Source organism: Neofelis nebulosa, chromosome 13, assembly GCF_028018385.1.
Source record: "Neofelis nebulosa isolate mNeoNeb1 chromosome 13, mNeoNeb1.pri, whole genome shotgun sequence".
In the NCBI taxonomy this organism is placed as follows: domain Eukaryota; kingdom Metazoa; phylum Chordata; class Mammalia; order Carnivora; family Felidae; genus Neofelis; species Neofelis nebulosa.
The window spans coordinates 34,001,747-34,029,697 of NC_080794.1; the positions used below are offsets into that span (position 1 = coordinate 34,001,747).

Below are 27,951 nucleotides of genomic sequence, written 5' to 3' on the forward strand. Positions count from 1 at the left end.
ACACATACATTTCTTGAAATTTCTGGGGTTTTTTGTTATTCTATGTCCTGATTTTTAGTTATTGAACATGAGTCTGTCCCAATAAGGGAGTAATTTTTTAGGTGCATTAAAATGACTCCTAATCTTACCCTCTGACACATATGAACAGCTTTCGCCTTTTTATCTTCATGACGCATATTCATCCATATAAATTCATACTATTCATAGACATAGCATAACATTGCTAACATTTTATAGTCCGCTGTAATTTCCTTTCTTAGCACTATATCATGAGATATTTTTCTATATTTCCACATAGTTATTAGGTCTTTTTAATGTCTGCAAAGTATTCTATCAGATACTCACACCTAAGTTTAAATGGTTTGATCTTACTCCTCATAAATTTGTTCCTCATTCTGTGATTGGTAGTCTTAATCAAAGGTGACGACATTAGTCTTCATTACTGGTTACTTACACTTCAAATATGGGTAGAGCCGAAACTCCATTAGTTAATTAGTCAGGAAGCATTATTAAATTTCCATTAAAATGTCTTCATTTTTCTATTTCTAACATGAGGATTAATTTCTGCGTGAATTTGGTAAAAGCATCCTCTCACATTTCTTTTTACACAGAAAATACTTAGTCATTCAAAATAGCAGCATGGAACCACAACCACCTCTAGGCTGTCAGAGTGCCCTCTAAAACAATAGCAGTGCCACCTCTAATGTCAACTCGTCCATCAGGACGCAGTGAAATCTCCAGTTCTCCTCCTCGGCAGGAACACTGAAAGGCTAAAGAAAACATAATACAAGTCACAAATTAATATTGTTTGTTTCCACCCTTTTTAATTAACATAACATAGTGAAAGACCTCTTATTATAAGCTCTAGAATCTTCCCAGCTCAGTTTAAAATAAACTCCTTCATCTGTCCAGAGTACTGCCCTGCCCTGTTCTCCTGAGCACTGAGGAATCACAAACACAACTGATCCACAAAACACACAGCTCCACATCTTTTCTTCCTGAGCCATTTCCTCTATCACTTCCTGTAATGTCCCAGATACACTCCACCTATAGCTTCCTCCCTGCTTCTATCCAGGAGTAAACAAGGAAATGTGATAAGATAGAGGCATGGACTAGAAGTCTAAGGAGATAAAGAGGGGTGATCTTGGCCCTCCTGAGAGAGCCTCATCTTCCTGGGCCTAAAGAGGACAGAGGGAGTTTGTTCACTAATTGTGCTTATCAAGCAACCACACGTCAGGCAAACAAGAGGCACAGCCTCAGTCTTCCTGGAGTTCAGTGCGTAGGGAAGTAACTAGACCACAAGCTGCCATCCCCAAATCAGAGTTACCCTACCCTAACCCTCCCACTAAGTAAGACCTCCATCCCATAGGGTCAGGCTCCTACTTTGATTAGTGCAACTGTGTAACCTCCCTTGGCTGCAATCTATTTTTCTCTACACCCAAGCAATATATTAATCATTAGGGGACTTAATTCAAAAGCAGTTTTTTTGATTCAATCCTATGACTAGCAATGGCAGTATGGAACTTTGGTGATCATCCACTCTCAACTAACTAACCTCATTGGGCCAAAGTTACACAGCTTGTTGATTCTATTCAACAAATGCTTATTGGACACTCACTGTATTAGAAGTGTGTCTATGTGTTGGGAGGAACAGAGGTGGAAGATGTTTGGGGTGGAAGATGTTCTGAGTAGAGGATTCAGGGTGAAGGAATTTAAAATCTTTCATTTTCATGTGGGTTTTTCATGAAAAAAACTTTCATGGCATTTTATTACATTTTCAAGTAAATAGTATATATGAGAAGGAATGCTAGCTTCAAGTTCACAAATGTTTTAAAAATTGGAAAAAAACCTGCCGTACCATGCATGTCTTTCTTCCCCAGTTGCTGAGACCAGTAGCTGCTGAGAACGGCATGGGCAGACCCTTAAAAGAAGTGAAGTTATGATACAAAAACAGGAGTGACTTTGTGGTAAATTTATAAGCAATTACAAACAACTATCCAATTTGACTAAACCTTAGATGGCTTAGCCACAGCTGAGTGTGGAATTATGAATGGAGATAGAAACGAAGATACAGAATTTATGGATAAGCTCCTCCAAATGATGTATCTCTTATGTTTTACACTTTCTGAAGGCTGAATTAAACTGCAGGGTTATTTTTATAATTTTTTAATTTGAGTATAATTGATACAAAATGTTATATTAGATTCAGGTATACAAGATAGTGATTCAATTTCTCTATGTGTTATGGTATACTCACCACAAGTGTAGCTACTGTCCATCACCACATGCTATTACAATATCATTGACTATATTCCCTATGCTCTGCCTTTTATTCCTGTGACTTACTCATTCCATAGCTGGAAACCTGTATATCCTACTCCCTCTCACCCATTTCACCCATCCCCCACTCCTTCCCACTGGGAACCATGAGTTCTCTGTATTTATAGGTTTGATTCTGCTTTTTATTTGTTTATTCATTTGTTTTGTCTCTTATTCCACATATAAGTGAAATTATATGGTATTTATCTTTCTCTGCCTGATTTATTTCATTTAGAAATAAATGTCCATCCACGTTGTTGCAAATGGAAAAAAATCTCATTCTTTTTTATTGCTGCGTAATATTCATGTGTGTGTGTGTGTGTGTGTATCACACATATCACATATACATGTATCACATCTTCTTTATCCATTCACCTATTGATGGACACTTGGGTTGCTATAAATAGCTGCTATAAACATCAAAGTGCATATATCTTTTTGAATTAAACTGCAGGTTTTAATTTTTGTCCTATCAGTTCATTGTCAGCACATGGTAGGAAGATCAAGGGCTTCACATAAATCTTTCTCTATCTTTCAAGGAAAATAACTCCTTCCCCCTAGGATGAACATGCAAAGAAAAGTGGGAACTATGACAAAAGGTTAAATTTTCCACCAAGCCAACTTTTTCAGGCTTTTGGTACCAATAGAACTTTCTTTTAGTGAGACTTTTTTTCCACTGGATTGTACCCTAGTTTTATATCAGTGAATAGATATTAAAATGAAGGAAAAAAATATAAAGTAACAACTGACAGGGGCACCTGGGTGGCTCAGTCAGTTAAGCGTCCGACTTCAGCTCAGGTCATGATCTCGCAGTTTGTGAGTTTGAGCCCCACGTTGGGCTCTGTGCTGGCAGCTCAGATTCTGTGTCTCCCTCTCTCTCTGCCCCTCCCCTGCTTGCGCTCTGTCTCTCTCTCTCAAAAATAAATAAACTTTAAAAAATAATAAAGTAATAACTGACAGAAAAGTCTCTGGGGGAAGAAAAGGATGGGTTTTCTTCAGGAAAACTTATCAGATGTTATGAGGGATCCACCTAGGATGACCAAACATCCCAGTTTGCCCAAGACTGTCCTGGTTTTATCACCAAAGGTCCTGTAGGCTGAGAAATGCCTCAGTCCCAAGCAAGCTGAGATGGTTGGTCATCATGTCCAAAGACCTTCCCACTTTAGAAAAGCATTATTACAGGGGAAAACACTTGCCCTCTGTACCAATTAAAACCTTTTAGAAGCAGCTGTGCGGGTGTAAATGCAGTCAAAACTTCTTTTCCATGGGGGAGCGCTGAGCTGTACTTTTTGGATATCATTGGGCATTCTCCTGAGTCCTTAAAAGTGCTTTGCTGAGCTTTGAATTTCACGTGTTTTCTCAGAGAGTAACTAAGTCAAAGTCCTGAAACCATTCCAGCCTCTGCCTTCTGACCAGAGCAGGAGCCTCAAAGTTCCTTCCCAGCCTCCTTCTGCCCCAGCCACCATCCCATCCACCAGCCTCCTCCATCAAGCATTCCCTTCTTTTTCTCCTCAGCCCACTCTTCTCAAAGAGCATGAGAGGAGGAAGCTTCACATCCTTGCCCATTTTCGATTTCATCCCTCTGCTTCCGGCTGGCAGATCTTGAATAACCCTGTCCCCAAACCCATCCCACCCACTTTGGGGGTAGGTCTGGGAAAGCTCTTCCTGTCCCTATTTCCCACCTACAACCCAGGAGTTTATCCTTCAAAAACCAAATCTTATCTAGATGTCAGCAATCATGCAGGCTGGTCATTGAAAAAGAAACAAAAGGCTTTGGGACTGTAGTGGACATCAGCCCCTGAATTTTGCAAATGGCAGATCTGGAAGTGTTGGTTCAGGGAGCCAGTTTTATCGTTACTATTAAAATAGCTAATAGTTATTGGGCACTTATGTGACAGGTACTGTGCTAAGCACTTACCATGCATTATCTTTATATAACCCTATGAGGTAATACTCATATTTTATAAAGGAGGGAACAGAAATATTTAAAAGTTAAGTCATTTGCTCCAGGTCAACAGCTAGGAAAGTAGGATGTAAACTCAGACTGTCTGACATAAGGCTGCTATACTGCCTGCTTAATTCTGTAGTTGTCACATGAAACTTCAGTGAAGGAATGGGGGCAGGGGAGATAAGGAAACAGAAACAACTCAAAACCCAAGCAACCTGAAAAGTCATGTGAAGGGCACTTAAACAGCTATTTGTTATCCTCCTCCTTCATTGTTGAACCATCCCCAGGACCCAGTCAAAAAGTACCTGTTACAGGGTCTTCAGCCACACCAACCCATGGTGCAAAATATCTGGAGTAAAAGTCAAATGCTTGGCTCTGCCCTCCAGGCTCTCCTTTAAGGGTGAGAATGAGTCCTTTCACCTTTCCTGTGTTTTCCACTTGCAGAAGATTCTGTGTGTTCACCTTCAGGTTCTCCAAAAATGACCTTGTTCATAAATAGGACCCATTAGGACAAACCCATCCCACAGACCACTACACAGACTCTCTAAAGCAAGATAGGGTGCAGCTTGAGCAAACAGCTCAGCAGTCAGGGAGGAAAGCAAGTTGAATATCTTGCTACCTGGGAACAAAACTCTGACTACATAAATCATGGTTTGACTGGACATAGCACAGTCAAACAAAACCAGAGCTATAAATATGGGTTCTCAGCCCTCCCCAAAGTGCTGACAAAGCCAAAAATCTTGTTTACCTCTTGTAAGTATCACTGAGCCGGACAAGGAGCTTTCGGGTATCTGGAGAATAGCGGATGTCCTGGACCAGTGTATCACCTATGGCAGTCTGTGGAGACAGACCAAAAACTCCTCAGGAGTGCCTCCTGGGTCAAATCATTGATCTTCTGTATGGGGAAAAACCTCTCATGAGCATCTCCTGTGTGCCAGGCATACCCAACATCTCCAATCCTAAGAGTTTTAGTTCAGTTTCAGCTCTCAAGGTGTTGCCCAAGGAAGGCTAGTTTCCTGGAGACCAGAGACCTTTAAGGGGGTTGAGCTTACCCTCTGAGAGCCAAAGATAGGCATTGTTCACAAGTATTACTATGTGCCTCCACACTCTACTCTTTCAAGTGTGCATTTTCCTCGCAAATAAAGAGGAAGACTTAGAGAGGCCCAGGGACAGGGACGGACACACACACACACACACACACACACACACACACACTCACACACCTTGACCCAGATCTGAGGGGCCCTGGAGTCAAAGCTCTGAATCTGTCTACTGTCTACTGTCTGTAGAAATGGGGGCCTCAGGCCCACCTCTTAACATTGTTGTGAAGATTAAATGAAATATATATGTGGTCACCCTGGGTGGCTCAGTTGGTTGAGTGTCCGACTTCGGCTCAGGTCATGATCTCACGTTTGTGGGTTCAAGCCCCGCATCAGGCTCTGTGCTGACAGCTCCGAGCCTGGGGTCTGCTTCAGATTCTGTGTCTCCCTCTCTCTTTACCTCTCCCCTGCTTGCAGTCTGTCTCTCTCGGTCTCTCAAAAAAATAAAATGTTAAAAAAAAAACTTTTTTTTAAAAAGAAAGAATATACATGGAGTCCCAGCATCAGCAAATAGGAGATTCTATATGGCAAGGACTCAGGGCCAGCAGTTTGAATAAAAGTGGGGACTAGACCATTCATCTTAACACTACTCTGTTTGGCAAGCACTGTTTTCACTCAGACTGTGTGCTGTGGATCAGTAACATAGCAACATTAACTAAAGATACTTTCATTCACGCTCTACCTAAGACTGCACACAATCTTGCTCATATCCTAGAACATTATTTGTGTGATTGGTTGTTGATTTGGAGTGCTGAGATTATAACGGGGGAAAAGCCTCTCCAAGTCACCCTTTGGCACCACCACTGGCTGTAGGCAGAGCAGATGAGAATTATACAGTAGTGATCTGACCATCATTAGGTCGCTTCAGGTCCTCTAATCTTCTCTAGGGGCTGAGATGTTCCAGGTCCCAAAACCAAGACTCCATCCACTTTGGGTGGTGCCTCAACTGTCTGCCCTGTTTCCACAGCTGAATAATGTCCGTCCCTCTAGAAATGGAAACTTGCAGCCAGATCCCATCTGCTCTTGGGGACTTTCAGTTTCTCAGAAGGATTATTCAACCCTCCTCTGCATGAATTCTTATGTCAATTTGAAAGTCTAATTCTCAGCTGAGAATCTTACTGTTAGTTTCTAGGAACATAAAATGACAATACTCGCTATAACTAACTCTTTATCATGCCCATTTTACAAATGCTGAGCCTCAGGCATAAAGATACCAGGTTAAGTTCTTTCTACCATGACCAAGGTCTATGCTGTGAATATTTTCCACTTTCTTGACAACATGCTTAAAGTAGTTCATTTATGAATTTGGCTTGTCTTCCAAAACCTGAGCCACAGGTGGGGCTGAGTGTAAAATCAGAATCTATAATCCTTACTGCTACTCCTTGAAAACAATAGACAATATAAGACACTAAACAGATTATAAATGCTTTAGTTGAAAAGTCAGTGAGAAACACCCCAGTGGCACCCACAAAGGCCATTTTACAGAATTTTTTTTTTTTTTTTTTTTTTTTTTTTTGTCGCTGCAGCCCTTGTCCTGGTCTTGACCAGTCCCTTCCTTCTCTACAAACTAAGTACCTGGTCATCCAGAGCTGCTCTGCCCCTCTGGCATCTCCACAGGATGACCATAGTGCCTACTTCACTGGGGAACAGTGAGAATTACAGGAGATATTGCATGTGAAATGCTTATTAGCACCTGGTACTGCACAGGGAGACTCTCCAAAATATTTATTATCATTATTGTTATTCTTGTTATTAAGACCCACCCCTATATAGACCTCCAGAGGAAGGCAGACTCTGAATCTTGCCTTCTGTCTCAATTTACCCAGACTTTCCTGCCCTTCTCCATCAAAGCACAGCTCCCTGACCTCAGCTGCATTCTCCACCACAGAAATTAGGATCGCCCTGCCAGGCAGCTTCCATTCTTCTTTCTCTCAGCCACCACACAGCAGTCTGTCCTCCCCTTACCTTCATGGAAGCTAATACTGACAATGAAGGGTCAGGGAAAATTGCTCAACCTTCTCACCAAATAACATTCAGTATTAAAATCCACACCTCAAATGCACTGCGCACTCTTCATCCGAGCTTAGACTGGAACATTTTCACTGATAGAAGGCCTATCTTTGGGGGTCAAAGGCTACTGATCCTTTGTGTTCAAACAACAGATCAGACCAGATGTTCAAATGACCAGATCACATGAGCTTAAGTTTAATTCCTTTCACCAACCTTTATCAAGTCGTCCACTTCATGGAAGTCCTAGATGAGGAGAAGAGACAGACCGTTGTAAAACAGGCAAGCTGTCAGTTGTATACAGTTCATGGAAATAATTAGAGCTTACCTGGGGGTGAGTTGGATAAAGAGGCAGATCCAGGATGATACCATCCTGTGCTCTTCTGGCCGTTAGTTCCCCACTCAGAGTGACAAAGGTTAGAGTGCTATTCACATTTTCTGGCCAAAAAAAAGAGTCTTACTTTTGTCAATTATACAGGAATTTTGAGAGAAAATCAAGAAATAGGAAAATAAACTTTGTTATATACTTACATATCTGTTTTGATCACTATTGTGTTTCCCTAGATTCTGTGGCAGTGCTGCCTTTTCCCATAAGGAGGGGTCCAAGTTTGCCTTACTGTGGTCCAGAGTAGAGAAAGGCATCCCTGGACTTTCACTTGAGAACCGAGAATATAACTGATTGGACTTGACATCATACTGCAAGGCTTCAAATGCCAGCTTCTTTTAGCTTACTAACTCTGCCTTTGAGCAAACTATTTAACCTCCTTAAGCCTCCATTTCCTCATCAATAAAATGGGGTAAAAATTAAACCTACCTCATAGGGATGCAATAGTGTTTTCTAATGCAGATTTTAAAATATACACTATAGAGTTACAAATAATACTAGTCTAAGATATGCCAAAGGGATGACAAATAGAATATACAAATTATGAACAACAGTCTAAAGGAACAAGTCAAGCTTACCCTAAATAAACCAAGCTGTACATAAAATTATCATTTGAAGATTGAGCCTTCATGTTACTGATACAACTTGGGCCATTTATCTGACCTCATTGTGGGTAACATTTTTAGTGAAAACAAAGATTTATGACCTAATTCTTTCCTCCCCCTTAATATTTCTGTGAAACTTAACCATATCTAAAAGGTAAGGAAATTTGGCATTGTCAATTAACTTTCACTGAATATAAAATTTATACTCTAAAACCCAAAGTTTAATTTTTCTTATTATAATTGGTGGAATACATTATTATTTACAAAGCACCTTTTCATAACTTATATAACCTTAAGACCACCCTATGGGGGATCTGAAGGTTATTATTCCAAGTCTCTGCCTCACTTCAACCAATGTGGGGTTTCAAAAGACACTCAATCCAACTTCAGTAAAATCTGCTTTTCAAGACTGAGTTCCTAAACAATATTTCAGGATACTTTCCTGCCTTCAGGAAAAGTTCTTGTCCCCTATCCACAGAAACCAAAATTGTCTTTTTAAGACATATAATGGATTACATTGTAGAGGAGCCTTGACCTGACTCTCAATGTTATCTCCTGCCAGTCACCCCCAAGAAGCTCCAGCCACTCCTAGTATACAGGCTGCATCTCAAGGGCTTTGCATTTGCTGCTACCTCTGACTCCTTCTCACAGTCTAGCTCTTTGTACAGATGGCTTCATATTCTTCAGCCTGAAGGTCCCTTCTCTAGTGCATGCTGTTGTCCAAAATCTCACTCAACCTTCCCCTCTCAAGGCAAGGACTAGGTGAGGCAAGGAAATACAGAGGAACAAATGTAGGGAGGCATCTGCTCTCAGGTACAGCCTGAAGGCTTGATTTTCTCCCCCTTCACCCAACCCCAACCGGGTTGTGGAAGGTGTTGGTGACCGACAGCTCTCAGCTGAGTCCCACTCTGTGAATTGCCCTTGGGTGAGTAGAGCTATTTTACCCAAGGTCATGCTGCTTTTCTGGGCATTGGAGGCTGGTCAATGGAAGGTACAAAGGCCTAAACTTTTGCTTCTATTTAGAACTATACTACTTAAAGAACCTTGGCAGCTTTAGACCTCCCTGTGGATTTGGCCTAGGCCTTTCTTTGTTGCTACCACTTTGCAGTTCACCTTCTCGCTCTTGTATTCCACTTTCTTTACTCCCCTACAAACATTGATCCCAAGAATACTGCCCGCAGTTCTTCCGGCATGCAGTATGTCTCAGAGTCCACTTCCTGGGGAAACTCGCCCTGTAACACCTTCCCTACCACCTCCATCTAAGTAACTCCCCAGAGAACCTCCTTTTCCAACTCTGCACTCACTACAGTTACCCTCTGTCATATCGTCCTGTGTATTTCCTTGTTTAACTTCCTGTTTGTTGTCTACACCTATTCATGGCTACTTCCATCTCCACTTTTAGGGCATTTCTAGGCATCTCTCCCCTACCCCATTCCCACAAAGCCCTGACCTTTATTACACTAAATGTAGCTAGGATGAAAACTGGTAGGAATGAGGTCCTGCATCATCTCTTCATAAGGTAAATGTGTATAGTCAGGGCTCATGAATCTTCAGAGTAAAGAATCTCTTGTGATGGGCGTTTGGCTGGCACAGTCTATAGAGTATGTGACTCTTGATCTCGGGGTCCTGAGTTCAAGCCCCACATTGGGTGTACAGTTTACAGAAGAAGGAGGAGGAGGAGGAGGAGGAGAAAGAAAAAGGAAAGAAAGAAAGAAAGAAAGAAAGAAAGAAAGAAAGAAAGAAAGAAAGAAAGAAAGAAAAGAAAGGAAGGAAGAAAAAAAAGAAGAAGAAAGAAGCAGCAGCAGCAGCTGCTGCTCTTGCACAATGAATTTCAATGTGGGTGGGGACATATTCAGAGCAAAAAGTGCCTTATGGTTCCCAGATATCACATCATGTGAGATGCCTGTTGTGTCTCACAAGCTCACCCGCTGTGTTGGTCAGAGACCAGAGAACTCCTCTTCAAAATAAAATGGCATTCTAGAGAACATTGACCATGGCTTTCCAACATGCCTGGCACATATTCAGGAAGGCCAAAGTCTCGGGGGCTGTTTTTGTTTTGGTGTACCGAATTGCATGAAATAGATTCTGTGATGTCTTTATACCAGTATCTTTGATTCATCACAAAGACTTTGTGAGAATTTTTTTAAATACTGGCTATTTGCTAAATGATGGGTTCATAAAAGAAAATCACATTACTTATTTTGTAAAACAGCACAGCTGCGGAAGCCAGGGTAGCATGGCCACAGAGAGGAACCTCAGTCGCCGGCGTAAACCACCTTAATCCAAAGCAGGAACCTTCAGAGGAAGAAAAACCAAAGAGAAATGAGATCATTCCTATACAAGTGGGTCACAAATTTTTTATTTTCTTACTCTTTTCTAGATATTTCCCTAGCATGATTAATAGCTGAAAGGAGGAATGAAGGAGGCCAGCATCGTCAGGCTCCCCAGTGCTGATCTGGAGCTGAAATGTTCAAATCACCCAACACCTGCTCCCCGAGATGAACTGAAAACTAAATCAGAATCTCCCCCTGCTCTTCTCCTATCTGCATGCAAATAGTAAATAGGCATCTCTCTTAAATATCATTCCCCACTGGAAAAGCAGCTTCTGGTATCATTCAAGAATGGCTTTAAAAAAAAAAAGCATATTTACTTTGCGTAAAGTTATCAGTTGGGTGCAGTTTTCGGATAAAAGCAGTTTCAGAGAGGTTCATTTCTCTTGCAATTTTTTGATGCATGTCTTCATCCAATTTCTAAATTAGAAACAAAAGTTTATTGAGATTCCAGAAAAACAAATCAGACTTCCTTGGACAGCAACTGCCATTAGTTAATAATATAGCTTTTTAATATTAGAAGTTACATGCTTCACAGGAAATAATTGCCAAGGAAGTCCAGATACTTTTACAAAGGTTGTTTCTCAGAAATCTATGCTTGTAGCACCCTTCATAGGTTGTAGATGCTCGGAGCTGGAACAGACTCTGGAAAACCTACTGGCCTGGCCTATCTTTCATCAGACTATTATCTAATCTGTCTGAGAGCCTATACTCTCTTCTAAATAATCTCCACAAAGAGAAACTTCACAATCTTCCTTTCTTGTTGAATAAAAAGATGTTCAGCATGCACTCTGGGTAGGCTGGCCCATTCTGCCCCCATTTATACATGCATTTCCTTTTATAAGTCAGGCCTCAGGCCAGAGCTCACCTCCTTCAGGAAGCCTTCCAGACCACTGTGTCTAAAGGCTTTGTCTCCTCCCAGTGCTTAGGCCACCTGAATTTACCCAGTGTATCCCTTCGCTGTCTGTCTCCCACCATCTGAGGGGACATTATGAAGGGATATTATGAGGGCATACAATGTGCTACCTTGCTTTGTCCTGGCTTAGAACAATGTTCTGTATTCATCCCAGAATGGTAGGAGCTCACTAAACATTTGCTGAAAGAATACATTATGCATTTCATCCTCCTTTTTATTTTGTTTTTTATGTGACCTCTATGCCCAACTTGGAGCTCGAATTCATGACTCTGATATCAATAGTCACATGCTGTGCTGACTGAGCCAGCCAGGCACCCCACTTTATCTTCATTTTAAAAACCCTCAGTATAGATACTTTTATCTACTTGTATATAATGAAATCAAATACGGAGAGGTTATGTAATATCCTAAGGTCATAATATGCCTAATAAATGGTAGAGTGGTTAAGAGTATGGACTTTGTAAGTGGTAACAACTAGTGAATCTAGAGGAAGGGTATATGGATATTCATTGTACCATTCTCAAACTTTTCTGTAAGTTTTTAATTTTTCAGAAAATGGTTAAAAAAATAATGTGAATTTGTATCCTGGGTCAGGTCCTAGTAGCAGTGCAAGAGTGGGGAAGTCACTTATCTCATGGAGCCTCAGTTTCCACACCTTTAAAAATGAGGAGAACAGGAGCACCTGGATGGCTCAGTTGGTTGAACGTCTAACTCTTGATTTCAGCTCAGGTCATGATCTCATGGTTCGGGTTTGCGGGATCGAGCACCGCATTGGACTCTGTGCTGACAACACAGAGGCTGCTTGGGATTCTCTCTCCCTCTCTCTCTGCCCCTCCCCTGATCAAGCTCGTGTGTGCTCTCTCTTGCTCTCTCTCTCAAAATAAATAGACAAACTTTAAAATAGACAACAGTATTTAAGTGAAAGAGTTACTGTAGAGACACATAAAATACACACACACACACACACACACACACACATTCCTCTTAAGAAAAAAAATGGGTCAGAAATATGCGTTTTCCTTTAGAGAATGAAAATCAACTTTTTAATCAACAAATGCTCACTAGTTAGATTTAAATTCTAAAGAAGTCTCAAGACAAATGTATTTTTGCTTTGGCCAAATGTACTATTCCTGAGCCCCTGAAACCCAGAAATAAGATTTACAACTTTATACTAATAAATTCATAATTCACTTATCTGACTTATGTAAATTAAACACCCATTCTCTTTTAGTTGATGCACATTCTTTGGAAACACTTTCCACACACTCATATAAGGCACAAAATAGTGGTTATTTTTTAAACTATCAGCTAATATAAAAATCCTAGTGGACTTACTAAGCTATTCTTAAAGGAACACCATATTCAAAACCTATAGATGCTCTGTAGTCCTATAGAAAGAGAAATTACTTAAGAAATTGATATTTATAGGGATGCCTGGGTGGCTCAGTCAGCTAAACACCTGGCTCTTGGTTTCAGCTCAGGTCATGATTTCGTGGTTCGTGACTTCAAGTCCCACATCAGATTCTGCACTAACAGGGTGGAGCCTGCTTAGAATTCTCTCTCTCTCTTTCTGCCCTTCCCCCTCTCACTCTCTCTCTCCCTCTTTCTCTTTCTCAAAATAAATAAATAAACTTAAAAAAAGAAGAAATTGGTATTTATTGCCTGAAAACCCAAACATAACACAATGGTTTTGTGTTTTAGTTAACATTTTCCTTTCAAAAGATTAAATCGAATAATGCACATAAAGTGCTCATCACAGTGCCCAACACATAGTAATTACTTGATAAATGTTAGCTTTTATTTTGAGTGGCTCAAAGCCCATGCTTTAACCAGCCACACTTCTCTTCCTCTCCATAACAAAGACAAACTATTATTATCCCTTTAACACACTGCAAACAGGAAAAACAATGTCTATCAGATAAGATGGATTCTTGCAACATTTCTCAGGGAAGGCAGAAATCAGTCAATTACCAAGTTCTGTGCTAGGCCAGCAGCATCATCACCACTACTGAAGAAATTTGTTAGAAATGCAGAGTCTCAGGCCCCACCCCAGACCTTCTGAATCAGAGTCCTCATATTTTTAAAGATTTTTATTTTGGGGGTGCCTGGGTGGCTCAGTTCGTAAGTGTCTGACTCTAGATTTCATTTCAGGTCATGATCTCCCAGTTTGTGAGTTCGAGCCCTGTGTTGGGCTCTGCACTGATAGCACGGAGCCTGCTTGGGATTCTCTCTCTCCCTCTGTCTCTGGCCCTCCCCTACTCTCTCTCTCAAAAATAAATATTAAAAAAAAAAGATTTTCATTTCTAAGTAATCTCTACACCCAACATGGGGCTCAAACTCATGACCCTGAGATCAAGAGTCACATGCTCTACCAACTGAGCCAGCCAGGTGCCCCTGGAATCTCCATTTTTTTTTTTTTACTAGATCTCTAAGTGATCCATGTGCACATTAAAGTTTGAGAAACCCTGGTGTATAAGATATGGACCCATGTTCAATGGGGTTAGCATCTTGCAGGGAATTAAGACAGACGCAGCAACAATGAGCAACACCAGAGAGTATATAATTGAGACACATAGATTTTGACAATAAATACTCTAGGACTTTTTTAAAAATTTTTTTAAATGTTTGTTCATTTTTGAGAGACAGACCATGAGCTGGGAAGAGGCAGAGAGAGAGGGAGACACAGAATCTGAAGCAGGCTCCAGGCACACAGCTGGATGTGGGGATCAAACTCACAAACAGTGAGATCATGACCTGAGCTGAAGTCAGACACTTAAGTGATTGAGCCACCCAGGTACCCCAATACTCTAGGACTTTACAGATGAAGCTATGAGGTAGACTTAGGAAAAGGACATATTTTGGTGAGTTGGACAGGAAAGTTTGTGCAAAGAGCTTTATACTGGGGATGCTTCTTGGGCAACTCACTTGACCTCACTTCTGTTCTTGTTAACTCCTTGACACTCTAGGATTCCGTGAGCCAAGGCAAGGAGAATTAGGATGGTAGTAATGAAATGGCATGAACACCTGTCACACCTGTGGGCCCAGAGAGTAAGTAGTCCCACCTGAGTGGGGGTGGGGTGGGTCTACTGGGCATCCCAGCCAATAAGGCAACAATGTTAAGAAGCACTCCTCGCAGGGGCACCTGGGTGGTTCAGCAGGTTAAGCATCTGGCTTCAGCTCAGGTCATGATCTCATGGTTCATGGGTTTGAGCCCTCTCAGGCTCTGCTGACAGCTCAGAACCTGGAGCCTCCTTCGGATTCTGTGCCCCCCCCCCCGCCCCTCCCCTACTTGCACTCTCTCTCTCTCAAAATAAGTAAACATTAAAAAAATTTTTTTTTAAAAAGGAGCACTTCTTGCAGTCCACTGAATGTTCTGTGTGGAAACTGGCCCACATGTCTGTGCATACAACACCCTCGAGAAACTGGGAGCCAACTAATTCCCTAGTACAGACCTCAGTGGTGATTGAAGGCGTAATAAAGAAAAGACTGTGCTGGTCTTTCCAGATTTGCCTCTGCGGCTGCAGGAACCTGTGGTGCCTGCCAATCCTTCCTCTATCTGATCTGGCCAAACTCCTTATACTCATCCTTCCTTTCTTTGTCTACTTCTTCCCTCTACCTTTACAACAAGAGTCTCAAAATTCATTAAAGCATCCCACATTGTAGCCAAGCTCACCATCTATTGGTAATAGATTTCTTTGCAAATGGGCTTGTTTGCACATCAGCTAGAACACACACTTCATGACTGTCAGCTCTTTAGTCCTCTCTACCTCGATGTATTGCACCAATTGCAATTTGAATTTCTGTGGCTCTAATTTCTGTCCCAGGACACTTAAAATGCACTTGTTATTTGTCTGCAGGACCAGAGACTGTAGAAAGTTTGATAGTAGCAGCTCTCAAATTCAGGCAGCTGAATTTCTACACTGGAACAAAAGGTCAAGGTAATGGTGAATCGTGAGAGGGCTAATGTTGTTTCAACTTTGAGAGCTTTAGAAGAGACTGCATTCATTCAAAAAACTGAATTTTTGTTCTAATAATGTTTTTCATTTTACCCTAAAGTTGTTTATTTTCAAATGCAGCACATCAAGGTTACACACCAACAACTGTTAATTCTCTTCCTCTAATATCCATTTCCCTTTGGCAATCTCATGAGTCAAATTTCCAACAGCAAAAACAGAGGCATGGTTGTTTTTCTGAGTTCCAGTGTACTGCATTGGGACACTAAGGTATCCTCACCATTTGGCCCACAAACATTAATGATCAGAAAATCAGAGCAAAGTTTTAAAATACTCCCATCTTGTGGCAGCTTAGAAACATGACAGTCAAAACATGATAGTCCTGCTATCGTTCCCAGTTCATTTGTCCCTCTGCTGTAGATGGATCCCAACAAAGGAAACACACTTGGATATGGAAAGTTGTAAATCATCCAGGAAGAAACAGGAGGTTCCTTATGAGGCACTTGTATTTCATATTTTGAAGTTATGTCCACACAATGCAGCACTCAAACTGTAGGCCATCTTTGGTTGTTCCTGGTGGTTCTTATGGGTGCCTAGTCCCTCCAGCTCCATCATAGAACCCAAAGCTCATACTCACCTTGCATACCCCGCCCACCCCACCTCACCAATGAGAATAAAAGATCAGTAGTTGTTAGCTAGAACTCTTAGAGATTTTTGCCATAATTTAATTAATTAATAGATTTACTTTCACTCAATAGCTATTTAGTGCCTGACATGTGCTAGGCCATGTGTAATAGAACAAGTTAGAATAGGTTAAGATTTCATAGAATGTGCAGTCTAGTGAGGAAGACAGGCATTAAATGAATTTCAAGAATGATGCATGCTACCAACTGGGAAGTAAGGGGTGCCGTGGGGGAACATATCTACTGTGGTGATGAGTATGATGGGTTAAAAGCATGGGCCGTGCAGTCAGGCAGACCTGGGGTGGGGATCCTGAAGTCAGCCACTTAGGTAATTACTTAACCTTCCTCTGCCTCTGTCTTCGAATTTGTAAAATGGGATAGTAAGACCTACTCTTAGAGTAGATGTAAGGATAAAATGAGGTAACATATAAAAAGCAATTTAGCACAGTATCTGGCTGAACCTGCCTGAAGTCATTGCTTCCAAAGCTGAGGGTTATGTGCTAGAAGAGAGTGATGCAGAAATTCCCACATCAGCATCTCCTCCCTTGCATTTCTCTCTTCCCTCAAATACTGGGCAAGAGAAAACCTTTCAATGGCCTAGAAAAATCTTCTCTGCACTCTTCATCCCTTTTCTGGCCATAAAAATGAGATATGACTTTGGAATTCCTGAGAAACCCCAGGAGCCTCTGACCCGGTAGAGGCACACAGAGCCAGTGATCCTCTAAGGAAGGGCACCAGGTTTGGAAATGGCCACTGCGTCATAAGCTTCCCCACATGAGTTAAAGCACAAACTGAACTGAACACAGTATTGCTGTATACTTGTTTTTCCTTAAATACATAACACACCAAGCTGTAAAGAAGCCTTCGTTACCCTCTAAATTTAACCAGGAAAACTGGAACAGCGAGTTGTTTAGGAACTAAAATGAAGCATTCCTCTTTAAAAGTGCAAAGCCAATCCTCCTTACTGTCCCTGGAAATGTATGGGTTAGTGTTTAAAAGAATACACACACACACATATGTATATATGTGAATATTATATTGATTGTGGCATAGTGTCCAGCACATGGTACGTGGCCAGGAGATGCCAGCTGAATTGGAATAAATGTATATTCTAGGCACACAACAAAGCTGTTTTTATAGATAATTTTAACAGGAAAACTCAAGAATAAACCACTGTTTAGGGGTGCCTGGCTCAAATGGAAGAATGTGCGACTCTTGATCTCGGGGTCATGAGTTCAAACCCCATGTTGGGTATAGAGAATACTAAAAAAAAAAAATAAAAACTTTTAAAACAAACAAAACAAATATTAAAGACTGTTTAAAAGATCCTCTGAAACAGTGGTTTTCAACTGGGGGCAATTTTTTATTGTCATGATAGGGAAAAGGGAAGACTGCTATCATCTAGTGGGTAGAAGCCAAGGATACGGCCAACACTGCAGATGACAACCTCACCCTACAAAGAACTACCCAGTTCTGCCACTGTTGAGAAACCCCACCCTAAACATACACCCACAAACAACACCTACGTACAACAACAACAACAACAAAACAACTTGAGGCTTTGTTAGAATATGAAGGAGAATAATTACAGGCTCCCTACCCCTACTGATATGTTATTTTCATTAATTAACACTGTTTTACAAAAGAATAAACAGCATATCACCCCTTATCACTACCATAGCCCTCTGACCCATTCAAGTTTTTGGTCATGAATTCCTGTAGTTGTTACACAGCTATCAAAGTAAAATATCTGTTTCATTTTTTAAAATATTGTTTCTATACATTTTTATACCTGTACATGATCTTTATTGTCATATTGATTGTCCAGCATTTGAGGACACCATCAAGTTTTTAAGGTTTTAAATATTTTTTTCAATTATCTGTTCCATATTCCATTTAGCCCTTAATCAGTTTTTATTTTCAGCTAATGTACAGCATTAAAAGTTACTCGCGTGAAAATTCTTTAAATGGACTTGTCTAGAAAGGAAAACAAAAGAAACTTTACAATATTCTAGAAGCTCTTGGAATGTTGTTAGCCAGAATTTTTTTTTTTTTTGCTTTCCTTCCAGAAGTCTTTTATCAAGTATTGAAACAGCTCAAAGAGCAATTACTTTGTCTTTAGTCTGCCCACCAAGTTTTTTGCGATTAGTCTCATCTCGGTCAAATTTTTAAATAATTTTAAACAAAACAAAACAAAAAAGAACATCCCTTTGAAGCCCTTCACTTAAAATCTGAAGTAGTTTCCCATCTGAAAAATCCAACATTGTTCTGTTCTCTGAGTCCCTCTTGTAGATCTTTTAGCCTTTGTGGTAACTATTGAATAATGATCAGGTTTACATGTCTGTTTTTCCCACTAGACTTTGAGCACCAAAGGCAGGCAAACTTACTCAACTTTGTACCTCCTGTCCCTACCCCAAAGCCTGGCTCATGGCAGATATGGACAAATATTTGTAGAATACAGTAATGACAGGCTAAACACTGACCAAATTATGGGAAACATTACAAGGTTTAACAGTCTCTGATATTTTCCTAAGTTTATTTGTGTTCTCTCTAGGTGTTTCAGGTATCCACTGTGTCCAACCATGGGTAAAAGAATCCAAGGGCATAAACCACAGTTTATACTTCCACTCTAATTTTTATTGCTTATGAATTGAGAAAAGTGCCAAGTTAGCCTCTAGGAGAACAGGATTCCCCAGACCACAGAATAGGAAACTAGCAAACTATTCTTTAGATATCTATTCAGTTGTCTCTGGCAGGCCACCAAATTAGCCTGGTCCCACAGGTCCAAAGCCCGGAAATGAATTGGGAGAGCATCCCTGAATCGTGGGCTTCCTCATTTTCTTTTTCTTTCTTCCATTCTTACTGAAGCATATTGCTTTGAACTATGCTAAGTTCTCTGCTTAAATTTTTATGTCCTGGTTTTTCCAAATATATAAAAAACATGTAAAATATAATTGAAGAGCGAGAAAAAGGCTCCGGTGTGTAGTGCATGTACTGGAAGTAAAAGGAATAAATTGAAGAATATTGCTAATTCTTGTCATTTGGTGAAAATTGAGTATATAAATCACTAGAAACTATTTTCAGAACTCTTCGAGGAGATTACATGAGGACATGCGACAAATACACTAAGTCTCTTAAGCAATTTCATTCATTTCCACAATTCCTTGACATGAAGCTGTTTGCCAGATTATTTCTAAAGAAAGTTCACGATTTAGAATCTGGTTGTTAATCATTCTCTCAATAATCCTCCCAAGCTCTTGTGTTACTTGGTAAAGCCTATTAACTTAATTACTTCCTGCATTTTATGGTTGGAAGATGCCAGCTGCAAGGTTGCATAATGAATGATCCTTAATGACAAGATGAGGACTTTTCATCACCATTTTGCTGCTCTGCTTGAGGGAGAAAGTGTACCAAGTGTACCAAGAACTCAATCAACAGCATTCACCCATCTCAGTAAAACCCCAGCCATTCTTCATCTTGAGAGCACAATAGAATCATTTGGGGAAACTTTAAAAAACAGTGCTGCCCGGGTTCCACCCCTAGAGATTCTGGGATGCACTTGAGCATAGGAATTTTAAAGCTCCTTGGGTGATTTTAATATACAATTTGACATTCATTGCACTTAAAGTCTCCAACACACACTTGGCCCAGCTTAGTAAAACTTACTTAAGATCATCAAATGCTTACTGTGTTTTCGAAGTAATTCTCAGGCAATCTGCTCTTGCACTAACTGCTCTGAGTAGAAGGGCTCCTTGGCTTGTTTCCTAATACCCAGGTACCAACACAAAGCACTGAAGGTCAGTGAATATTTAACTATTCTGTTAATACTCATCCTAACCAAAAGCCATTTTTAAAATAAGACTTTTAGGGGGCACCTGGGTGGCTCAGTCGGTTAAGCATCCAACTTTGACTCAGGTCATGATCTCCCAGTTCATGGGTTTGAGCCCTGTATGGGGCTCTCTGCTCTCAGGGCAGAGCCTGCTTTGGATCCTCAGTTTCCCCCCCCCCCCGCCCCACCCCCTCTTTCTGCCCCTCCCCCCACTCTCTCTCAAAAATGATTACCAAAAATGAATAAACTTTTTTTTTAAATGAGACTTTCAAGAAAAAAGTTCTCCCTACATTAGAGCTTAATTACCACTTAATTACTTAATTCCTTGCAAAATGTTTCATTTACTTGGTCCTGAAAAGAATTTCTAATTGTCTGAACTATAGCTAAGGTTAAAGATATCCAGCTAAAATCTTTTATGTTAAATATAATATCATCCATGTCTGGTCACATAAAACTCATCTAATTTCATTCGCTTTCACATTTGGTGCTCACTAAATGAAAACCTGATAGCTAAAAATGAGCTCTATATCTTTTTTTTTCTTAATACGTTCTAGTTCTTCCTTATGTAAGTCTTTATTTTTCTAGACTTAAAGCATCTGGGTGTAAGCATTCTCATCATATAATTTGGTCAAAATCAACTTGCAGACATAAACATCGCTGATATCATTTGACAAAGAACACAAACCAAAGACAAACAGGTGGGTCTGATTGTTGTTGTTGTTTTTAAGAAATATTTGGTTCTACGGGAATCTAGAATTTTAAGCACCACACTTCAAAACCAAGTACTTACATTTTCCAGAAGACAAACAGCAGCAGGATTCCCGTGAAATGCTTTTGCTGTAAATGCATCTACTGTGAAAATAGGGAGCTTCATTTCCCTTGCTCTCCAAATTGCCAGTAGCCTGCTTTATTTCTTGTTGTTGCAAAAAATCAGGAAGTTAATGTTTTACTTGGTGTACAGAAGCAACCAATAATTAATTCCCAGGTACAAAGTCAACAATTTCTCTAATACACCTAAAGATAGGTGATCCCCTAGTATTTTTAAGTCTCTAAATTGAATTTGTTTTCAAATACTGGATAAATAGAATATTTTATTTTCAAATTTTGTATTGATGTTTATACTGTACGTATACTTAAGAACATAATCATTTTCTTTGTTAGAGTAGCCAAACTAGCTTAGGTTATATTTTTAATGAAGTACATGATATGTCCAAGGGGCATATATGTTGCTTATAGTCTCCCAATGAATCACAAGCCTTTTAAAATAGTGCTTTTTTTCCAATTGTAAAAAGTATCCTCATTATAAAAAACTTGGAAATTTAGAGTGACCCATAATCATGCAAATCAACAATAACGTTGTTGTTGTTTTTGGTTTTTTAGTTTTTGGGGTTTTTTTGGATTTAACATAGTAAAGGAGTCTCAAGCTTTAATTAATTTTGTGTTATTTTGTAAACCTGTACATGGAGACTTTTTTTTCACATGGAGACTTTTTTGAGCTCATGTGACATATTTATTAAAATAAAGCTTTTCATTATAAGAATAATACTTTCTCTTTACTGAAAATCTATAAAATACAGAAAAGCAGGGGTAAAAAATCTGTACTTCTACTCCCTAGAGATAAATTCTGTTAACATTCTGGGTGTTTCTTTTGCTTTACTACAAAGCATGGTCCTTGTCAGAGCAATGGATGGATCCCTCTCTCCCAAAGTTACAGAATTTTTAAAAAATTCCACAAATTAGGGGATGCTTTGTTTAAATTTAAAAAAAATCGGCACCTGGGTGGCTTAATCAGTTAAGCATCAGACTCTTGATATCGGCTTGGGTCGTGATCTCAAGGTCCTGGTATCAAGCCCTACATTGGGTTCTGTGCTGAGTGTGGAGCCTGCTTGTGATTCTCTCTCTCTCTCCCTCTCTCTCTCTCCCCTCCCTACTTGTGCCCTCTTGCCCTCTCACTCTCTCTCTCAATAAATAAACATTTAAAATAAAAAGAGGGGCGCCTGGGTGGCTCAGTTCATTAAGCATCTAACTTCAGTTCAGGTCATGATCTCACAGTTCGTGAGTTGGAGCCCCTCATCTGGCTCACTGCTGTCAGGACAGAACCCACTTCAGATACTCTGTCCCCGTCTCTCTGTGCCCCTCCCCCGCTCATGCACCTACACTTGTTTGCTCTCTCTCTCTCTCTCTCTCTCTCTCTCTCAAAAATAAACATTAAAAAAAATATCCTAACATTCATTTCTTGTTCTCAAGAGAATTAAGATAAACAACATGGGAAGCACTGCTGGCTACCCACAGCTGGCTGCAGTACCTGGGCAGTTCCCAAGCCTATGGGTTTGTTTGTTTGTTTGTTTCTTTCTTTCTTTCTTTCTTTCTTTTTTCTTTTTTTAATTATACCAGTATTTTGCTTAACTTTCTTGCCAAATACCAAATTTTTTAAATTGAGGTATAATGCACATAACATGATAGTAATTTCAAGTGCACAACACAATGATTTGGTATTTGTATATATTGCAAAAAGATCACCACAGTAAGTCTAGTTAATGTCTGTTAACCATTCATACTTATAAAATTTTTTTCTCATGTTGAGAACTTTTAAGATCTGCTCTCAGCAATTGTCAAATATGCACTAACTATAGTCACCATGCTGTACATTACATCCCCATAACATTTATTTCATAACTGCAAGTTTATATGTTTTGACCCTATTCAGTCTCTTCAGTCTGTACCTTTTGACCTATAAGCAATAACATTATTAATATTTTAGATATACAGTTTTTAATCAGAGTTTTTACTTTCTTAACAGAATAGCTTGAGTATTTTTGAGGGCACTAAATGCTTCAAAAAATGCTCAAAAACATCATTTTAATAGACACAATAAATAGGCTTATATGTATAAGGTATATAAATTATTTAACCATTTCCCCTTTGGTGAATATTGATTTCTAATTTTTCAATTGTATAGATAATGTAGTGATCAAACTTGTTGAGCATCATCTGCGTTTCTGATTCTTTGATTACAAGAGATTCCTAAAAGCGAAATCCCTGGGTCAAAATATATAAGACATCTTAACTTACACATACAGTTAAATTTACCTTCAGAAAGAGAGTACCAATTTAGACAGCAAATGAGAGCATTCCACCATTGACAATGTGACAAAATGTATCTTGGGTTTTTATTTGTGTTCTGGATTATTCTAACCAGACTGTACAGAGCAGAGAGAACCTTTTCTTGTTTTTCATCACTCCTATGATCTCAATTCCTGGAGCAGTGCCTGGCACACAATAAATATTTATTGAATGAATTATGTAAGTAAATAGTATGCTAAGCATACATCAAAACTGGAATTTCATACATTGCTGACAAATACTTAGGGGTTCTCAACACAGAACCTGTTAGGAAAACAAGTAAAGTTTGCCTGTTAGGAAAATAAGTAAAGTTATGCACCATAAGATGGGACTGACATAAGCTCTAGTTTCTAGCTTAGAGACTCCTTTTCCAGGTTCTTCTTCTTGCCCTGCTTGCTGTGTGCGCCAAATTACTACTAATGCGGAACGCAGAAATAACAGACTATAAATTCCCACCACCACCCCCCCCCGCCCCCATGCTTGTGCTTGAGGCTCAGACTTCTAGAGAATGATCTCCTTTGAGCCCACCGGTGTAAAATAAACCTCCTGCCTTCCAAGATCTCCAAGTGCTGCTTGGTTTTTCCTCCAGCGTTCCAACCTGGTTCCGTAACATATTTGGTTCCCTGACCAGGAAACCCAACCGGGCTGGCCCATTGTTACCACCGGTTTGGGAAAATGACAAGGCAGTGACGGAATGAGGAATCACAACGGAGAAGGCAAGTCCTGCCTGAATTTCGGCAGTCTCTCGCTCGGTTGCCTTAGGCTGGCCCCGCTCCGCCATTCCCGCCCGACACGAGGAGACTTGGCAGGTGAGGACCTGGACCTGACGTCGGAACTGGTAAGGCCAGGCCCCAGTGTAGTCAGGCCCACTCACAAGAGTGGAAGGGGGACCTGATCACTCCCCGGAGACTTCAGTGGTCTCACAGGTAGGAATTCTGGTACAGGGCCCCAATTCAGTCCAGCCCACCCTTAGAGGTGCAAGGGGGACCTGATCACTCCCCAAAGACATCATAGGTAGGAATTCTGTGGGAGGGAATGTAATAACCTCTTGTGTATGTGAGTGTGAACATGCGACTCGGTCTGGCTCGCCTGCCAAGTTCGATTCTGTGGCTTCACAGGTGGGCACCGTTAAGGTTCCCAAAAGCCCACAGGGTTTGTGTGGGCCCGTCTGCGATTCAGTGGTGAACGGCATACAGTCCATGGCAGCATCAGGCCAGGGAAGGTCCAGCCGCCAAAAGGGGGGAAGCCCAGAGCCCCCTTAGCAAAAGACTTACCGCAAGGAAAAGGGATACTGGAAGAATGAGTGCCTGAATCGGAAGGGGCCCCCAAAGCCCAGCCGATATCAGGAGGAACCTCAAGAAGGGGACCTTATTGGTCTGGGCCGAGATAGAATCAGACCGAAGGGGACACTTACTCTCTATGTTCCTCTGCCTAATAGATGTGAGGGCTTCTCCCTCATTCATTTTCTGGGTTAACAGCTATAATTGGAGCCAACTGTGGTTAGTCTTCCTCGGGACAAGGACTTTAAGGAATATTCCCAAGCAGTTGCTGCTTCGCCTTCCCCTCCCCCTCAGGTTTCTGCACCAACTTGGGTGTGGTCCTATACCATCCTCAGTGCCTCAGGCACCAATGGTTCCTCCTCCCACCCTCGAGGTCAAGGAGCAAAGTGCACCCCCTTGGACCACCCACTTCAGATGCCTCCACTGGTGCCCCAGGTGAAAATTGACGATGGGGAAAAATTGATTGGCTTTTAAGTGGACGCAGGCAAAACATATTCGGTGTTTAAACTAATTTAAGTTTGGGGCACCTGGGTGGCTCAGTCAGTTGAGCATCCGACTTCAGCTCAGGGCATGATCTCGTGGTCTGTGAGTTTGAGCCCCGCGTCGGGCTCTGTGCTGACAGCTTGGAGCCTGGAGCCTGCTTCGGATTCTTTGTCTCCTTCTCTCTCTGCCCCTTCCCCACTTGTGCTCTGTCTTTCTCTGTCTATCAAAAGTAAATAAATGTAAAAAAAAATTTGGCCAACTAATCTTTGACAAAGCAGGAAAGAATATCCAATGGAATAAAGACAGTCTCTTCAAGTGGTGCTGGGAAAACTGGACAGCGGCATGCAGAAGAATGAACCTGGACCACTTTCTTACACCATACACAAAAATAAACTCAAAATGGATGAAAGACCTCAATGTAAGACAGGAAGCCATCAAAATCCTCAAGGAGAAAGCAGGCAAAAACCTCTTTCATCTTGGCCGCAGCAACTTCTTACTCAACATGTCTCTGGAGGCAAGGGAAACAAAAGCAAAAATGACCTCTTAGGACCTCATAAAAATAAAAATCTTCTGCAGAGTGAAGGATAAATAATCAGCAAAACTAAAAGGCAACCAGAAGATATTTGCAAATGACCTATCAGATAAAGGGTAAGTATCCAAAATCTATAAAGAACTTCTCAAACTCAACCCCCAAAAAACAAATAATCCAGTGAAGAAATGGGCAAAAGACATGAATAGACACTTCTCCAAAGAAGACATCCAGATGGCCAACCGACACATGAAAAAATGCTCAACATCATTCATCCTCAGGGAAATACAAATCAAAACCACAATGAGATACCACCTTACACCTGTCAGAATGGCTAACATTAACAACTCAGGCAACAACAGATGTTGGTAAGGATGTGGAGAAAGAGGATCTCTTTTGCATTGTTGGTGGGAATGCAAGCTGGTGCCACTCTGGAAAACAGTATGAAGGTTCCTCAAAAAACTAAAAATAGAACTACCCTATGACACAGCAATTGCACTACTCACCATTTATCCATGGGATACAGGTGTGCTGTTTCGAAGGGACACATGCACCCCCATGTTTATAGAAGCACTATCAACAATATCCAGAGTATGGAAAGAGCCCAAATGTCCATCGATGGATGAATGGATAAAGATGTGGTGTATATATATATATATATATATATATATATAATATATATATATATATATATATATATATATAATATATAATGGAGTATTACTTGACAATCAAAAAGAATGAAATCTTGCCATTTGCAACTACATGGATGGAACTGGAGGGTATTATGCTAAGTGAAATTAGAGAAAGACAAAAATCATATGACTTCACTCATATGAGGACTTTAAGATACAAAACAGATGAACATGAGGGAAGGGAAACAAAAACAATATAAAAACAGGGAGGGGGACAAAACAGAAGAGACTGATAAATATGGAGAACAAACTGAGGGTTACTGGAGGGGTTGTGGGAGGGGGGGATGGGCTAAATGGGTACAGGGCACTAAGGAATCTACTCCTGAAATCATTGTTGCACTATATGCTAACTAATTTGAATGTAAATTTTTAAAAATAAAAAATAAAATTAAAAAAACATAATTTAAAAAATGCAAAAAAAAAATTTTGGACTAATTTAAGTTTGTTGGACCTGTGTTTAAAGTTATCAGCAAAGGTCAAATAAGCTCATGTTATCTCTGCTGCAATTTGTTAGCAAAAAGATGACTTAAAATGATAGTTAATTTTGTCTGTCTCAAAGTTTTCATGGGTAATTGTTAAGATAGCTTTTAAGGTCTTTGGTAACCTGAAACTTTTCAAATAGGATGGAGTGCTAAAGCTTTGATTACTCAACATAGGTTTGTGTTTTTAACTTCTTATTGCAGAGAAACGAAGGCTGTTTGGACCTAATGGAAAACATGCTTTGTGCTTAATTGGTTCATGAACTTACCATCTAAAAAAATTCTGGTGTAAACAAGGAAAGCAACCCTGTATGTAGGAAAGTAGGAGGTATGTAAGAAAGATATAAGGAATGGAAATACATTTTTTATTGAGAGTAAAAGAAAATAATTTTGTCCTAAATGAGACTGGTTGTTTGGAGAGAAATGGCTTTGGTACAAAGTTTGAAGGCAAAGGAAAGTTGTAGAAGGTTCGTGAAGGGAAATCTTTGGAAAGGAATTTTGTGTGTGCTCAGGATGGACTAAGGTTGAGATAAATGGAATTTGAAAAGTACACTGGTATAAGGTTGAAATCCTGCCTTTCTCTGTGTTCAAAAGACAAAGTTTTCTTGGACTGTTGATCTGCTCTTGATAAGACAGTGTAAACAAAGGGTTTTTTTTTCTCTGCTGGGAAAACCAAAGCTTTAGATTTCATTTTTATGAGGTCTTTGATGAAAGAATTTCTAGAACTAAAAAGCTGCATTCAAACTGAACAAGAATTAGAAACATAGGACTAAACGAACTGAGGAAGATTATAGTTTTGAGACTCTTGTTGGAAATATTGCTGGTTCTCTAATGTTTGCTCTTCCAGATTAAGAATACACAGAAATTCATTTGTAAACTGAAGCGTTTATCTTTTCTCTCTACCTAAACTCTCTGAAATTCAAAACCTCTCAGTATTCTTCCTTTCATAGCAATTACAGTTGTTTGCATAAGTTCAATAAGAATCTGTTCATCTTGTTACAGATCACCATTGGAAATACTGGTTATTTTACCAAGGTTTTGACTGGAATGTCATATTTGGGAATTATATGCATAGACTCAGATATGACCAGACAGCTTTAAGGAACTAAGGGTGGCTTTATGAAATACAGAGTCATAAATCCCCTTAGAAATGTTGGCCTGATACCTTGCTTGCAGAGTTCCCAGCAGTCTCACTAGGTGAGTAAAGAAGGTCACTTCCTGGCAGGTGCAGGAACCTCAGGATATCTTGGGGACCTCATGAAGAGGAATTTGCCCAATTCTACAGGT

General features: G+C 40.2%; 1 protein-coding gene across 2 annotated transcripts; it reads right to left on the reverse strand.

The window, feature by feature from the left end:
- Positions 1–215: 215 nt before the first annotated feature.
- PBLD (phenazine biosynthesis like protein domain containing) lies at positions 216–21,009 on the reverse strand. 2 transcript variants are annotated; one of them, XM_058696499.1, is made up of 9 exons: positions 20,866–21,009; positions 11,015–11,114; positions 10,561–10,659; positions 7,703–7,812; positions 7,591–7,620; positions 5,016–5,104; positions 4,573–4,751; positions 1,859–1,921; positions 216–770 (listed from the first exon to the last, which is right to left on the reverse strand). In XM_058696499.1, the coding sequence occupies exons 1-9, from the start codon at positions 20,947–20,949 to the stop codon at positions 658–660; spliced, it is 867 nt and encodes a 288-aa protein (XP_058552482.1). In that variant the 5' UTR covers positions 20,950–21,009; the 3' UTR covers positions 216–657. The 2 variants fall into 2 exon arrangements, with proteins under 2 accessions (XP_058552482.1, XP_058552483.1); XM_058696500.1 differs by lacking the exon at positions 1,859–1,921.
- Positions 21,010–27,951: the final 6,942 nt, after the last annotated feature.